Source organism: Phasianus colchicus, chromosome 13 (assembly GCF_987193195.1).
Source record: "Phasianus colchicus chromosome 13, bPhaCol1.hap1.1, whole genome shotgun sequence".
Lineage (NCBI taxonomy): Eukaryota > Metazoa > Chordata > Aves > Galliformes > Phasianidae > Phasianus > Phasianus colchicus.
In genome coordinates, this window is record NC_143448.1 from 5,162,800 (window position 1) to 5,177,574 (window position 14,775).

Here is a 14,775-nt window from a genome sequence, read left to right on the forward strand (position 1 = left end):
AAACCACTCTCCGTATTTGTTACTATATGATAGTTGGTTTAAAGGATTCAGTTGCAGACCAAGCTTATGTTCCTAACTAGTGCTGTGCTACAATTCCCTTTCATTTAATTAAGAGTGGGGTCCAGCCTCAAAGCCTTTAGCACTCATTATTAGAAAATACAAATATATCTGCTCATTAAATATTATCAACATCAAGCATTTATTACTTAGTGAAGTCCATCCTTCCTATCTCTTTGCAGCGAATTCTGATGCTCTTTTATTCACTGTATTCTGTACTTGAGAAAAAAATGATGGTTTTACTTTGCCTTGGGTTTCTTACTTTATTATGATAAATTCTATCTTCTCTCACACTGTTGGGGAGGGAGCGAGGAGGGGCACCTGAAATAAATTTCAGCCATTTTAACTTCTCACAACCACTTTACAAATCACGTAGCCTGAACTCCTTCTATACTATTACATTACAGCAAGATCCCAAATAACAGTGCCGTTTGACAGCTAACCTCAGGCACCACTGGTCGAGCAGCGTGCTGCTTACACTGCTGGCTGCAGAGCTGATAGGATACGCAAGACAAGCTGAGGGTTTAACTGGCAGAGCTGTTCAAATCTAAATTGTGCTATTTGAAACAGACCACAGGAGACAACAGTTCACTTTTTACCGTGGCAGCAGATTCAACCTCTTGGCCCCGTGAAAGCCGCATGAATACATTTAACACACACAAAAAATATCTTCCTATATTATGATCAAAGACATATTCAATACGCATTTTTTATGCACATTTGAGCGTTCTGTTGACAGTCCTGGAAGTTAAGTACTATGGACTGCTGCACATGGGTTTCAAGCCGTGATGGAGCCCAATGGCAGGCTACTCCTGACAGCCCGATAATGACAGGCACGTTGCAGGCCGATGCCCGTCATTCACCAGCAGCCTGGCCTGCTCCAGCCGCTGCACAGCGACTAAGTGGGCGGTCAGAGGTTAAGTTCTGCGCAGACAGCAATGAAGGGCAACTGTCATGCACCACTGAGTGCTGCGAGGCAGCAAGGAGTGGCTGTCTTCTGCAGAACATGCAAAGCGCTCTCATTCTGTCCAGGCAGACACGTATTTCATGGTCCTAAATGAGACCGCTGCCAATTCACGAAGAGCCAAACTGACAGCATGCCATTCAAACTGTCTGTCATAAATTTCTCTTTTTCTTATTTCAAGTCACAAATGCATGCAAAGTATAACGTTAAACAGAACTCTCAGCAGCTGTTTTAAACAAGCCAGATTTGGCAGAGTAGAAGGAGGGAGGAGAAAGACGTCCAAACTTTTTTACTTCTTTCTTTTAATATTTAAAAATGTTCAAATATCTTGCAATAATTCCTCCAGGTCTCATGCAATGGCATGCCTTTATGATGGCTATAATTTTGGAAATATTTTATTCTATTAAATAACGGTGATTCCTCTACAATAAAAAAGGAGTGCCTTATTAATTAGGGTTAATACAATCCCTTGGATTTGTAATTCTACATTTGTATATTAATTTTGCCACACAGGAATACTTTAAAGCACGCAAATAAACACTTTGCATCAGTCTCTAAATAGCCCAAGCCTTTCTGTAATAAATGGTTCAGTAACAGTATTTTCTATTTGCTTAAAAGCACTGTTTGGTGTGGAGTTATGGCTTGAACAATGTGATTAACAATGAAATTGCAGTATTTTGCATAAAACATACATCTTACTTTTAACTCATTGGCAGTAAAGACGTATAGTTTTTACTTACACATTTAAATTATGTGACCATATTCACATTCGCCTCTATTAACATATAAAAGACTCCAGGAAAAATAGGAACACTTTTTATTATTAGATAAACAGTGATGCCTCTCATCTTTCATACAAACCCATACTTGACACCAAATTTAATCATGCTGACAAAGGATCATACAGGTTAGCTCCTTATGCCCTCTTCATGAAGGCCCATCTCTCCTGCACTTCCAGGTCCAAGCACTGCCCTTGAACAACAGACCTACATGCAAACAGCTTGTTCCTCTTCACTGGGTCGCTGGCATCACCCCGTTTGTGACATTACTGCTCTGTACCAATTGCTGTCGTGGCACCAATGCATTAAAGAACGTATTCACAAGCTCTGAATCACAAACCGAAGAGAAAGTGAAACTTCATTATTTAGGATGAGCACATTTGGATCGTGAAGCATTAAAGCTATTGTTCTGTCATGTAGGCAGACGTACACCCCTCAAACCTTATGGCAGGGATGACGTTCCTACATTTCACAGCACAAACCATACAGACAACACTCAACTGAAAGGGGATAACAAACTTCCTTTCGTGATCACAATGAATGGCTTTCAGGAAACTACAAGCATAATATCATAATCCAATGGATTTCAGACAAAAGGACAAATTCCGAGGCTTTTCTACATAGATAGGCTAGCAGCCCCTCTCTATAGCAGAAATAAATGTGGGGAAATCTCATCAAGACATATTATACTCCAAAAGGGCAGGAGAGGACTTGCATGGTTATTGCTATCATCTCTCCATTTTTCCCACTCACTTCCTCTATTTCATTTCTCAATCAGGTTCAAATTCAACCCTGAATTATTTCTGCATTTTTCTGAAGTTTCCAGACCCAGATTCTGGACATCCTGACTTAACTGTTCATTACTGAAAAGCATAATGTTAATGCACATCTACATCACTTCCTGACTCTTCTATCACATGGACACCTCAGCACTTAGGGAACCACAGAATCATTACGGTTGGAAAGATCACTAAGACCATCTAGTCCAACCATCAGCTCATGCCCATGATGGCTCTAGACCGTATCATCAGAGTGACATCTATGCTATTCTTGAACACCTCCAGAGACGCTGCCTCCATCACCTCCATGGGCAGCTTAATCCAATACTCCACCACAGTAAGAAGTTCTTCCAACATTCGGGAACTTCAGGTAGTCCAATCCTGTCCAAGAGGAACAGGAGTTACTGCATACACATAACTGAGTCATACAGAATGCAAGCAATATATCCACTGCTTATCATACACCATCCATCCACTTGTGATAACAGAATATCTTCCTAAACTTCCTTTTGTACTTCAATTTGTAGTTTAGAGGAAAAAAAAAATCCCTACCACAGAGGTGATTTACGAGGACAGTGTCAATGTGACTGTATCACATGGCTGTTTTCCTATTTAATTTAGGAAATGAAAATATATACCAAAAGGTGGCCAAGCTTAATAGATTCTGCTGTAAGGGATGGAAGAAGTTAGTGCTAACTCAACATTTCTCCAGCTCCTCTTCCTGCCCAAATGTTTCACTATCACCATTGTTATGTAGAAAAGAACTAAGATCTAAACAAAAGAACCAATATCACCAATGTGGTACTTTTCATATGCCAGAGGCAAAAAACAGAGCAGTGAACATATATAAAAGGTACATGTCCATCACAGTACCAAAAAGAAAAGCACACTCCAAGCGTGACACTACACAGCAATACAAGCAATGATTTTCTGTTGCAGAGCTGCTTAGACTTACAACTGCTCACTTTCTGGCAACTAAAACCTTATCTGATCTTTACTTCAGCTTCTCCCCCTCAAAGCACAGCACACAGTGTACTACCATTCACGATCTTTGACTGCTAAGATCCAGAGCATTAAATTTTTGCACTCATCACAGCATGCATCAGAAGCAGTGGTTTAGCTTGAAGTAAAATCTTCTGCCATTGTAGACTGGAGTCTCTCCAGTGAATTACAGGCAGAAGCTTCAGTAGTTTCAGTATATGTAAAGAAATATGCAAACCAGATCCTGAACTTAGTATTATAGGTTGTTTGATTTCAACACAATTTTAAACCTTTGAACAGAATCAGCAACATCTCTTAATCAGATATGTTTTCAAGTATTCACCACATGAAGTACCAGTTGCCTGGGGCTTATGAAATAATACTAAAAACTTTATAATCATTCATTGATTTAGTTTTGAGAATAGTATATCATTTGAATCCAATGGGAACATAAAGAGCTATTTGTGAGGTCAACCACAGTACAGACACAGGCTGACATGATATCGATGGCAAGGTGGAAAGAAATTGCCAAATACAGCAGATCAATACCTCGTTTCACTGTTACAGCCTTCTGCAGACATAAAATATATATCTTTACAGCTACGAAAATAATAATAATGAAAGTGGGAGATAAATGTTTCCCTCAAGGTAAACTATTTGATTAGCTGAGGGCAAAGGTGACAACAGCAGTTACACTGAAGTAACTTTACAGTCTTAAATAAAAGTGGTGGGATGAGCAGCAGACAAAAGGGCAAAATGAAACTGAGCAAATTCTAGGAGGATAGATGTCATTCTTTTATAAAAAGTGCTGTATGAGTATGAAGGCAAAATAAGTTAATACTAAATAGGGTAAAACAATTTCCTCCCATAGTAACACTCCAGTAACTTCAAAAACACTTGTTTTAATTACAGTACTATCATTTTCCATTCAGAAGACTTGAACAGTGCATTTAAGAAAACTGCTCCAAACCACTGTACCATCACACAAGCAGCTCTGCTGTACTCTAGAAAATTACAGGGAAGATGCTGTTTGACACATGAACTGAAACTGGGCAAACAGCTTCTGCTCAGTTCACACGTTAATTGAAGGGAAAAAAGTTTGGTGTTCTGAAGCACACATATAATTAAAGTAATCAAAAAGAATCTCATCTTTCAGGAATTGCGTCTGCCTTTCCCTGGAAATCACCATAGACAAAACTGATGGACAGCAAGAAACCTAGGAAAGGGTTCTGCTTCTCCTGGATTTACTTCTGTTGCACTGCCATGATTGGCACTTTCATTTAGGGCTTGGGAGAGACTTTGAATACACCTGTCATTATGACCAACCCCACAGCTGCTTCCAGGCACGTAACAGGAAATCCTCTTCACATCCAGAAAATACAATAAATATTCAGGGTGCACTGCCTATCTTATTATAGAATTCCAAAACTTGAATTTACATTGAATTTTAAACATCTACCAAGGCCCTATTTGGCCTTTTTTAATTATTCGATAGAAAGCAGAGCTCACCACTGTCTTCAAAGTTGCAAAAGAAAAATTTACTTTTCATAGAGAGAAGGGCTGCCCAGAAAAGTACCACAATATCTTTTCAGAAAACATTAAGTCTCCCAGGTGATGGAAGTTAGAACAGTTAAATTAAGGCAGAAATAGAAAGGAGAAGGAATAAGCAGAAAAATGCTCTGGCAAAACCAACATGTTTTTTATCTACTTGATGCTATAAAACAAAAATTCCTAAAATGCAAGGAACAGTACCTATTTCTTCAAAATCATCATCCAGTTCTGCACATCACCCCAATTCCACAACCTCCAGCATGGACTCCCTAACCTACCATAGCGTTGATGTGGCAGGAGTCCATTTTACTAAGTCTGATGAAAGGTCAGGGTTAATGGAACCATGCCCCATGAGGTTCACCTGTTCAGCTGTTACATGGTGCACCTGAACCTGTGATTATACTTGTGGCACACAACTGAGCCAAAAATCAAAACTTCACTTGGTTAAAGGCTATAACAAGTATCAGACGTGCTTATAATCTTAACACACAAGTCTATGAATGAGCAGAGAAAAAAGATGATGTACGTGAAAAATTAAAAAAAAATTGAATAACCAGCCCAAGAGGCCATATTCAAATACAGCAGATGTTAAAAAAAGCTCCCATTCACTAGCTTTTGTCACTACCACTGGGATCAAAGTAAACTGAAGCCTCTTAGACCTCTGGCATTTGATTACTGTGACGTTCCTCTTACATGCAGTGGCCTTACAGGCTACAGTCAACAAAACACAAATTCATGTTTTCAGTATCCACTCTTCTTGCATCCTCAGCTCCAAGATCTTACAAGACATAAAACATAGATCTGTTCTTATTTACAGCAAAAAACAAGAGACGGAATGTAAAACAACATCTTTAATAAATCTGGGAAGTTTAAGTACCAACATAATTCAGAGAAGCAAGATAGACACGCACTCCTTAATTAAGTGGGTGATGTTCTAGTTAAAACAAAAAGACAACCCTGGGCCATTGCTAAGATTAATCACTCACTCTTGCAAAGGAAGCTCCTACTATCATCTGTATAAAGGCCTTAAATCACAAAAAATAAACCATCTAACACTCTGGATTCCAGAGTAAGTAGAAAGTCAGGACACAGACTGATTTGGATTTACACATTTTCAGTTATAACAAGTAATTTTACAGAGGATTAGTATCTTGATGGTCCGATCAATACTAGGCACTGCTGCTATTACAGATGAAGAGAAAATTACCCCTCCAGTAATAAAGTGTGTATGTCTTGGTTCTCCTTCATTTGCCAAGTCCATTACTGTAATGGTTCCAGCATTAGCAGCTGAGGCAATTTAAGCAGCAGGAACGTGATGAATTTAAAAGTGAGGAACATTTGCCACTCGTTCTTTCTTATATCTTATTCTGCATATGCAAGATTTCTACCTGACCATTTCCAATACACAAATCGTGTGTTATTTTACTAACAACACTATTTCTTAATTATTGTCCCATTAATAATGAGATGGGCCAATAATGTGATTACCACCAAAATTGCTGCTGGCATATTGGCTGCTGATTCTGCAAAAAAACCTGCACACCATCTACCTAAGCAGAAATATGACACGACAACAAGCTTATTTAACTGTATCTAAGCTGTTTCATTAACTTTAATTTGCCCAAATACAACTCCTAAAGGAATCTATTTAGTCTGTCAATTGGAAAATATAATGTTTTTATATCTTAAAAGGCAGAATAACTAAAAACAAGAAAACAGTGAAATATTTGAACAAACTCTGAACAGATGAAGTTGATGCACTTCATGGTCTGGGTAATATTTTTCATCACTGATCCTAAAATCTCTTAAGTATTCTGAGAATACTTTTTTTTGCCCCTTGGTATTAATATGTTGAAGCAACATATTTCATCTCAAATAAATTATCTCTTCCAGCCAGTAAAAATGAAGATGATGCAGGAAACATAACTTTTCATCAAAATCTAGCCAAGCTTCTGTGTTCCCTGCTACTCCTTGTAAATAAAACACATGCAAAGCTCTGGGTTATTTAAAGCTTTATATTGCCTTGTCACTTTGTCTAACGTCTCGCAAATGTGAAATCACACATGAATATCTTTGTAAAAGCCTTGTGAATATTCAGATATGTGCATATTGATGCATTTATTATTTGTATAGCAATAACTTTATTGGATTGGGGTCCCAGCTGCACTGGGAGCTGTACAAATATAACAGTAATGTCTGTGGAATAAATTCTCCGAAGCTGGTTTTTGTTTCTCAGCAGTGCGAATTAGCATAAACAGCTACACAAGGTAATTGTGAACTGGGCCATCAATGTATTCCTTTTCAAGTAAAGGAAAATAATACTCCAGACTAACTGAGCATCCCATTTTTCTTATGGCAATGTCACAGGGCCCTAATATGCAAACAGTGGCAAGAGGAAGTATATAGATGTAATTCCTAGAACTTGGCATACATCACACTGAAACTTACTTCAAGCATTTCTGACAAGGTAAGTCTTGAAACCAGCCACGTGTTACAGATGAACTAATCAAGATAACAGTCTAACAGCACTGCAGCTTTCTTGCCAAGTTTAAGAAAAAATTAGTCTCCCACCAACACAACTACATTTGCTTTTGTTTAACATGGGAACCAGAAGCTCACTGGAAGCTGAACAGAGCTCTGACCAACAACGCGAAGACAACAAAAATAACTATAAAGTGATGAATAAAAACTGAATTTTAAGGTGTCTCCTGTTAACGAATAACATCACCTCTAACAGTTCTGTTTCTACACATCATAATATTTGCTGTGGGAAAAACTAGAGAATTTGATGGCATGCAACATCCCCAAAGGTAGCATGTGCTCTACGACCCATCCCCAACACAATAATTGTGGAATAATTAAGAAAGTGGAAGTGACCTCTAAGCTCACCAAGTCCGTCAACCATCAACCCACCACCACATGGAGCTTAACACAGCTGCACAGATCACTTCTGGCTATGATTCCCCAGCTTGTTTTCAGATCCTCTTCCGAGTAATGACTTTGCATCCTTCTCCTATGGGAAGGAGCCCTCCTGGGCTTGGATGACCACATAGAGTTTCATTTTAACTGGACATTCCATTTTACTCAATCCAATGGGGTGATTTACAAAGTGGAAAATGCTGTATAACGGCACTGCACTCTGAAGAAATCCCTACCACACACATCCTTGGAACTGAAACGCTCCCTACAACAGCATAAATCAAAACTGGTTATACCCATGGAAATTTAAGAGAAAGAACAGCTTACCATATAAAAGGAGCATATCACGTAATTACAAAGCTAAAGCCAGTTACCAGGCTATGGAAAGACAGCATTTAGCAGCACACAAATATCGCAAAACACAAATTTTCATTCAAGATTTAATTCTCCAGGCAAGAGACACTGCCAGGAGAAGCATAAACCCAACCGGCCCCTGGGTCCAACCACTTCCCTCGCATTTTAATCCTGCTCTCCAGGAGAGGTTGGGTTAACCTCACTCACGTTTGGGGTGGGGTGAATTAAAAGCTTTTTTTTTTTTTTTTTTTTTTATTAGGACATCTCCATGGAATCCCTGGCAGTGCTAATGGCCAGTAAGAACACACTTCCTCTACTTTCAGTGTGCATTTCCCCACCCTTGGAAGTGCTTGAGGCCAGGTCGGATGGGTCCCTGGGCAGCAGGTGGCAACCAGCCCACAGTGGGGAATTGTAATTAAGGTTTCTTCCAACCCAAAACATTTTGTAGTTCTATGACTCATTGGTGGACAACATAACAACTCAGGGACTGAAGGAGAACCTAGCTTAGTGCCAAAGAGCCCCAAGATAACATCAGTAGTTAAGGAGCATAAAAAATACCAGTTTGTATTACTGCAGGTGGACAATGATCCCTTAAGAGAAAGGGTTCATTTGTTTCTATATAACCCCTCCTGCTTCCACACCATTTGTTCTCAGGTATTTTGAGGGCTCCTTTCATTTCCCTTTCAGAATACCCCAAACTTATCAACAATAAGGACTTATCCTAATTCCCAAGTATGTTTGGGATAAACTGTGAAATAATAGCTGAATTCAGGCCCTGGATGGGCAGCATTAATGTACAAACAAACAAAAAAAGCCTATTTTTCCTGGAAGTTTAATCAGCTTGGACTAGATGGGACAGTTGACACGTGTGTGCTTTTACACATATATAAAGATTACAACAGGATTGAAACACTTCTCAGCAGAAAGGGAAAGAGAAGGACTGTGAAGAAAGCCAGCTTGCTCCTGTAGAGCTGAGAAGCAAATTAGAGAACGGGCCCTTTTGGTTTTCATTTATTAAAGCATTTAGATGCAAACTGCGAGACCGAACCCTTGCAGTGAAATAACTAACAGCAAGAATTTAACAGCAACACCAAAACCAGCGTGCATCCCACGCAAGCAAGCTGAAGCGTTACCTTAGAAACCTCTCTGTAACTCCGTAGCTCAGCACCGCCCCGCGATCAGTTTGCCAGCTCGCACCTCCCGCGCGCACCGCTCCGTGCAAACGCAGCAGCGGCGCCCCGGGAACGCAGCGCATTGCGATGCGCGGAACTGCGCTGCTCCGGGCGCGCGGGCACGGCACTGCGTGGGCACGGCACTGCGTGGGCACGCGGGGGGGAACACGGGAGGTCTGGAAGCGTTTATTTCGGACGGGCTCAGCAGAGAGAAGCGGTGCTTTGAGTTGGTCGATAGAAGTGTAGCTACGCAACACGTCGTCGACAGGATTTTACACTTACCGCAATGATTCCCGCACCTGGCGCTCCTTTTTAATGGAAATACCCAAAGCCCCGTGAGCAAAGTCCCTTACGGTTAGCGAGGTGCGAGGCTGCTCACATCCTCCTTAAACGTGGCGGAACCCTCAGCCCCGGCAGCTCGCTGACCCCGAGCACTCCGCTCAGCGCGGCCCCTCCGCCCCGCCCCGCACAGCCCGCCTCAGCGCCGCGGAGCAAAGCCGTGCGCGGGACGAGCGGTGCGGCACGAGCCGCGCTCCTCTGCAGCTCCCACCCAAACCGCTGCTGGGACTCGGAAGAGAGCGAACCACGATCTGCCCATCCGCCTACAGCAGCGCCAGGGCAGGGGCTCGCCCCGACTGCCTTCCTAAGGGTGGGAGGGGAGCAGGAAGCAAGGCGCAGGTACCTTCAGTTCCTTCTCCCGCTCCCCCACTCTTCTCTTCATGCTGCCGCCTCCACGCGCAGCAGTCACGCGCACAGCCCGCGCCGCTCCGCTCCGCCACCTCCCGCCTTTCAGAACACTACAACTCCCAGCACGCACCGCGGCACGGACGCAGGAAGTGCCGCTTTACCGCCGACCCGAACGACGCCGCTCTGTTCGGCCCCGCCCAGAACTACAACTCCCATCAGGCAGCGCGCAGCCGCGCTCTCCGGAACTGGAAAAGACCGGTTAGGAACGGCCGTAGTTGCTAGTGGAGCGCTAGGACGCGGCGCGGTCTGGCGGGAGCTGTGAGTACGGAGCGGGCTGCTCCCGCGCGAGAACAGCGGCGCTGAGGAGACGCCGTGCCGCTCTGCGCAGAAAGCTGAGGAGCGGGGCTGCGCCCGCCGCCCTCGAGGAGACGCTGGGCATCGCGCTGCGCTTTGCTGTTGAAGTAGCCTGGAGGCTCTTCTCAGCTGTGGTGTCTGGCACACGTGTAACCAGTAAAGCCAACACTGTAGGACTCGAAGAGGGGTTCATTTCTGCGCCTGAGGGTAAAAATAAGCCCAGAGCGCTCTATGCCTTTCTGAGGGAATAATACCGCGTCCCTCCGCCCCTCGGAATGTATCGGAGGCAGGGCTGAAAAGCCCGAGGAGCGCCTGTATGGTGCGAGGAAGGTGAGACGTGGGCTTTGGTACTTGTTGGTGTTTCTGTAGGCGGGCAGGGCTGTGAGCTCCCCTTCCCTCAGCCTGCAGCGGGGCGGGGCGTTCTGCCCCTTTCGGCCATAGCAACCTACTGTCCTCAGAACAGCCCTCTGTCACGGTGCCCGAAAGCTGAAAGTGTGTGCTCTGAACAAGTGGGAAGCGCGGCTGTTTCAGTTGAGAAGGCTAATAAAGTACAGACATCTATCTTTTAGGAGTGTGCTGAGGATACAGGTGGGCTGGGAGCACGCTGTGATAGGCTGGGCTGCTCTTTTTTCCCCATAGCGGAGGCACAGTGGTGGTTTTGTGAGGACAGCATCATCCCAACTGTGGCCAAGGCATACAAAGGTCTAAATTGTGTTGAAAGAATTAAATTAACACCTTAGTTTTTAAGGTATCACTAGAAAGTGCTCCTTATTGCACCCCTAGCTGAGAACTTATGGAAATTTCCACATTCCCCCCTCATTCTTGCCCCATTGGAATGATGGTAGAGGAGCGGGATGCTTTGTGTGTTGTGTGGGCCTACAGTGTGAGCTGATACTTCAAGCACTCATGCTTAATGCTGTCTGCTCTTCCATACCACTGCAAATTTGCATGCGTTTTTTTGCAGTAATTTATCACATAGTAATGGCCTGTATCTGCTGTGGTGTGTAAGTTGGTGTTTCTGTAACTTTAATCTCTCTTTTATTCTTGCTTATGCCCTTTACTTTACTTTACTTGCTTATGCCTTTACTTTTACTTTATTTTTACTTGCTTATGCCTTTACTTTTACTTTATTTTTACTTGCTTATGCCTTTACTTTAGATTCTCATAGTTTAATTCCAGGTGCAATGAGCAAATTCCTCTCTTGATGTGTGAAGTTAATTTTGTGTGGGTTTTTGGAGGGAACAAGAGGGGCTGAATAGGGAAATCTCTCTTGGAAATAAGCAATGTTAAGTTGTTGAGGTTGAGTATGGCACGTGGCTCCATCCAGTTGCAGATGGTATTTCTGTAATCTCTCTTGCTTTATTATGCTTTAAGAAACACTGAGCTCTTTAATATAGCTGCTTGTTGTGTTGCTGTATGCTTCCATCAGGTTTAATTACTTAGGAAGTGCTTTCTGAAGAAGTAATTTGGAATTCTGTGGAGAAATCTCACAAGCTTTTAGACATAAAGCTGGAACCACTGGCTGCAAGGAAGATAATTTGTTTCAGTGTTTGTGACTGAGATTGTGTTAATATTAACAAAGTAACTGTAGGGCAGATTTGCTCTTGGATGTGTTCCCTAGAGAAGAAAATAAACAATAAGTTTTAGTGATTATTAGAGACATAAGTTATTTTATGTTACTAACAGAATGAATTTTCATGTCAGTTGCATGTCTGTAGTTTTGTTTTGCCTAAAACCAGGTTACAGGTTTAAACTATGTGTATCTAAAGTACACTTTTATTAAAAAGGTTGAAATTTTTCACTTGCCTTTGGACATAGAAGAAAGCTGAATGTTTCATTTCTGTCACTTCATAATGAAACAACTAACTTTTTGTGGGAATATTACCTGAGTTTTCTGGAATTTGGATTTATAACTGCTCTATTTTGCCATTTCTTTGCTAGTCATGTTGTCTTGCTAATTAAACAGGCTTTCATGTATTACAGCCCTGCTATCATTGTTTGCAATTTGACTGTTTCTGTGTTTTTGTTGCATCTGGTGATGGATTACTGCTGACAAGGCTTTGTCTATTTATGCAAAGAACATGTGTGTTTGGTTGTTGGTTAGTTGTTCCTATTGTTTGCTCAGTTGGTTTCTGTGTTTTCAATGAGTGGATTTCTTTCATACTGAAAGTAACAGGTATACCTGTGGTATTACTGTAGCAAAGTTGGGTATTTTTTGTTTGGTTGTTTTTTTTGCAAGAGACAAATAGTGCAAAATCAGCATTTTTCCCCATGGCTGTTACTGTGCTGAAGTTTTTGATGCTTGATTTGATAGACCACAAACATTGTGGAGTGGTGGTTGTGAAGTGTTTTAGTTTTTGACCTCTGTGAAACTACTAAAAATGAAAAAAATAAAAACAGTTGTTGTGACAAAGGCAATCACATCATGGAGAGAGGTGTAAGGACAGCATCCTCTCCTTGGTACCATCATGAGGCAAATTTGGATTGATCATCTGGAGTTGAAGGTTTCTGTGATAATGTTGGCAGTGACACCTAATAATTTCCTCAATAGGAAACCTAGATTGAGAAAAGTCAATGACTGCATATTGCACTGAGTTGACACGTAACAAGAAAGTTTGGTGGGAGCTACATGACAGTTTATGTCATTAGAATTGTTCTGTTGGTTAAAATGTCAGCGTGATGTGGGCCTCAATATCATGAAGCGTTATTTCTGTGAGCAGCAGCAATGAAACTGCAAATAAAAAATTGTTAATTTACAATCACAGATCACTTTGGGCTTTTATACCACTGTGAGAAGGGAACGTTTGTTCCAAACATTAGAAATATGTTATCAGTATGTTGTAAGTAGTGAAAGCTGGAAATAATCCTTTGTCCGAAATTTTAATGAATAAAATAATCAGAAGATTGCAAGCAAAGTTGAATTAATCAAAGGTTATATTGACTGTGGTGTAAGGAGCTGAATGTTTGTGAAGAACAGGATAATTTGGCTTCTTGTCAGGCTGAAATAATGTAGGAGCTTATCAGGAATGTTTACATGATATTAGATAATATTATTTATTTGCAGTGGTAGTACTTGAAGTCTTTAATGACTTTGGTCAGTGCAACTTGTGCTTTAGTTTTGTTGGAAACTGCATTTAGGTTAATCCTTTTCTTTCCTTCCGAACAAGTCACGAGAAGAGTTGTTTGTGTTAAAGACTTTACTGGCTGAAGAAAAATGTATCTCTAGCATCAGTTTTGTTTGTGACAGAATTAGCAGACACTCCCTGGAATGTCTGTGGATTGTACTATGTCACTTTGGTCCTCTGATGCTGGTCTTTCCTAGCATCGCTGTTAATTTCCCTGTTAGTGCTTTTTAAATTTAATATGGATTTATATTGGCAATTTATAATGGTACGTAACAGCAGAGGGGGGAAAAAAAACAACAAAAGATTGTCCAAAGGACAGTGTGTTTTTTTCTTCCTTTTTAATGCAGTTTCTGCCTTAATTGCCTTGATGGCCATCATCTAGTTGTATGTACTGGAAAAGAAGCAGCAGTTAACATCTATCTTCATACATTACTCTGAAACTAATGTAGTGCTTTCTCACATTAATACTTCCCTAATCTCACTTTGTCATGTAGCTAAGTTTTCTGTTGCCTGAAGAAAGGAATGTGTTCAGATTTATGAGAATTGTTCACAGGAGAGTCTCTGTCTTAGAAAGTAATTTCTACTATGACAATGATTGAAAGAAGGCTAAGAGAACAGTGGGCAATGCTGAAATGACTTCATAACCCCCAGCACCTTTTTTTTTTTTTAAGAGTTCCATTCAAAGCATGGCAGGTGGCATTGTGGTCTACTGTTTAAGCCTTAAGCCTTCACCTGTCTTAAAACAAGTGAACAAATGCCCTCAGGTCCCTCTTCCATGTGGACTTAGCCCAAAGATTAATGAGGAAAATGGAACAAGGAAGTTAAAAAATCTCATTCTAAAAACATAGGAAAGAACATAAACGTAAAAAGTAGGAGTTATTAGATAGAAAGGAGGCCACAATGTAAGGAATTGCACAGATTAATGTGACATGGAGTTTAGCTTGTTTAGATTGTCTTGAGCCAAACAATTGAAAAAGGAGCATTTACAGTTGTGTATAATGTATAATACATAATGTGTATTTCAGGGAATCTGTCATTACTTTTAGATAAAGT

General features: G+C 41.2%; 2 protein-coding genes across 3 annotated transcripts in view; one reads left to right on the plus strand and one right to left on the minus strand.

Annotated features, from left to right (window-relative positions):
* FTO (FTO alpha-ketoglutarate dependent dioxygenase) overlaps positions 1–10,366 on the minus strand; it is a 228,494-nt gene extending 218,128 nt beyond the window's left edge. The window contains exon 1 of one of the 2 annotated variants that reach the window (XM_090149890.1): positions 10,239–10,366. In XM_090149890.1, the coding sequence (XP_090006016.1) occupies positions 10,239–10,277 (39 nt within the window). In that variant the 5' untranslated portion in view covers positions 10,278–10,366. The other variant, XM_090149895.1, reaches the window with a different exon arrangement.
* A 119-nt stretch (positions 10,367–10,485) lies between these two features.
* The window catches only part of RPGRIP1L (RPGRIP1 like), a 61,576-nt gene continuing 57,286 nt past the window's right edge, over positions 10,486–14,775 (plus strand). Inside the window, exon 1 of the mRNA XM_031615150.2 lies at positions 10,486–10,927. The gene's annotated coding sequence lies outside the window, so the exon portion shown is untranslated. The remainder of the gene's footprint in view (positions 10,928–14,775) is intronic.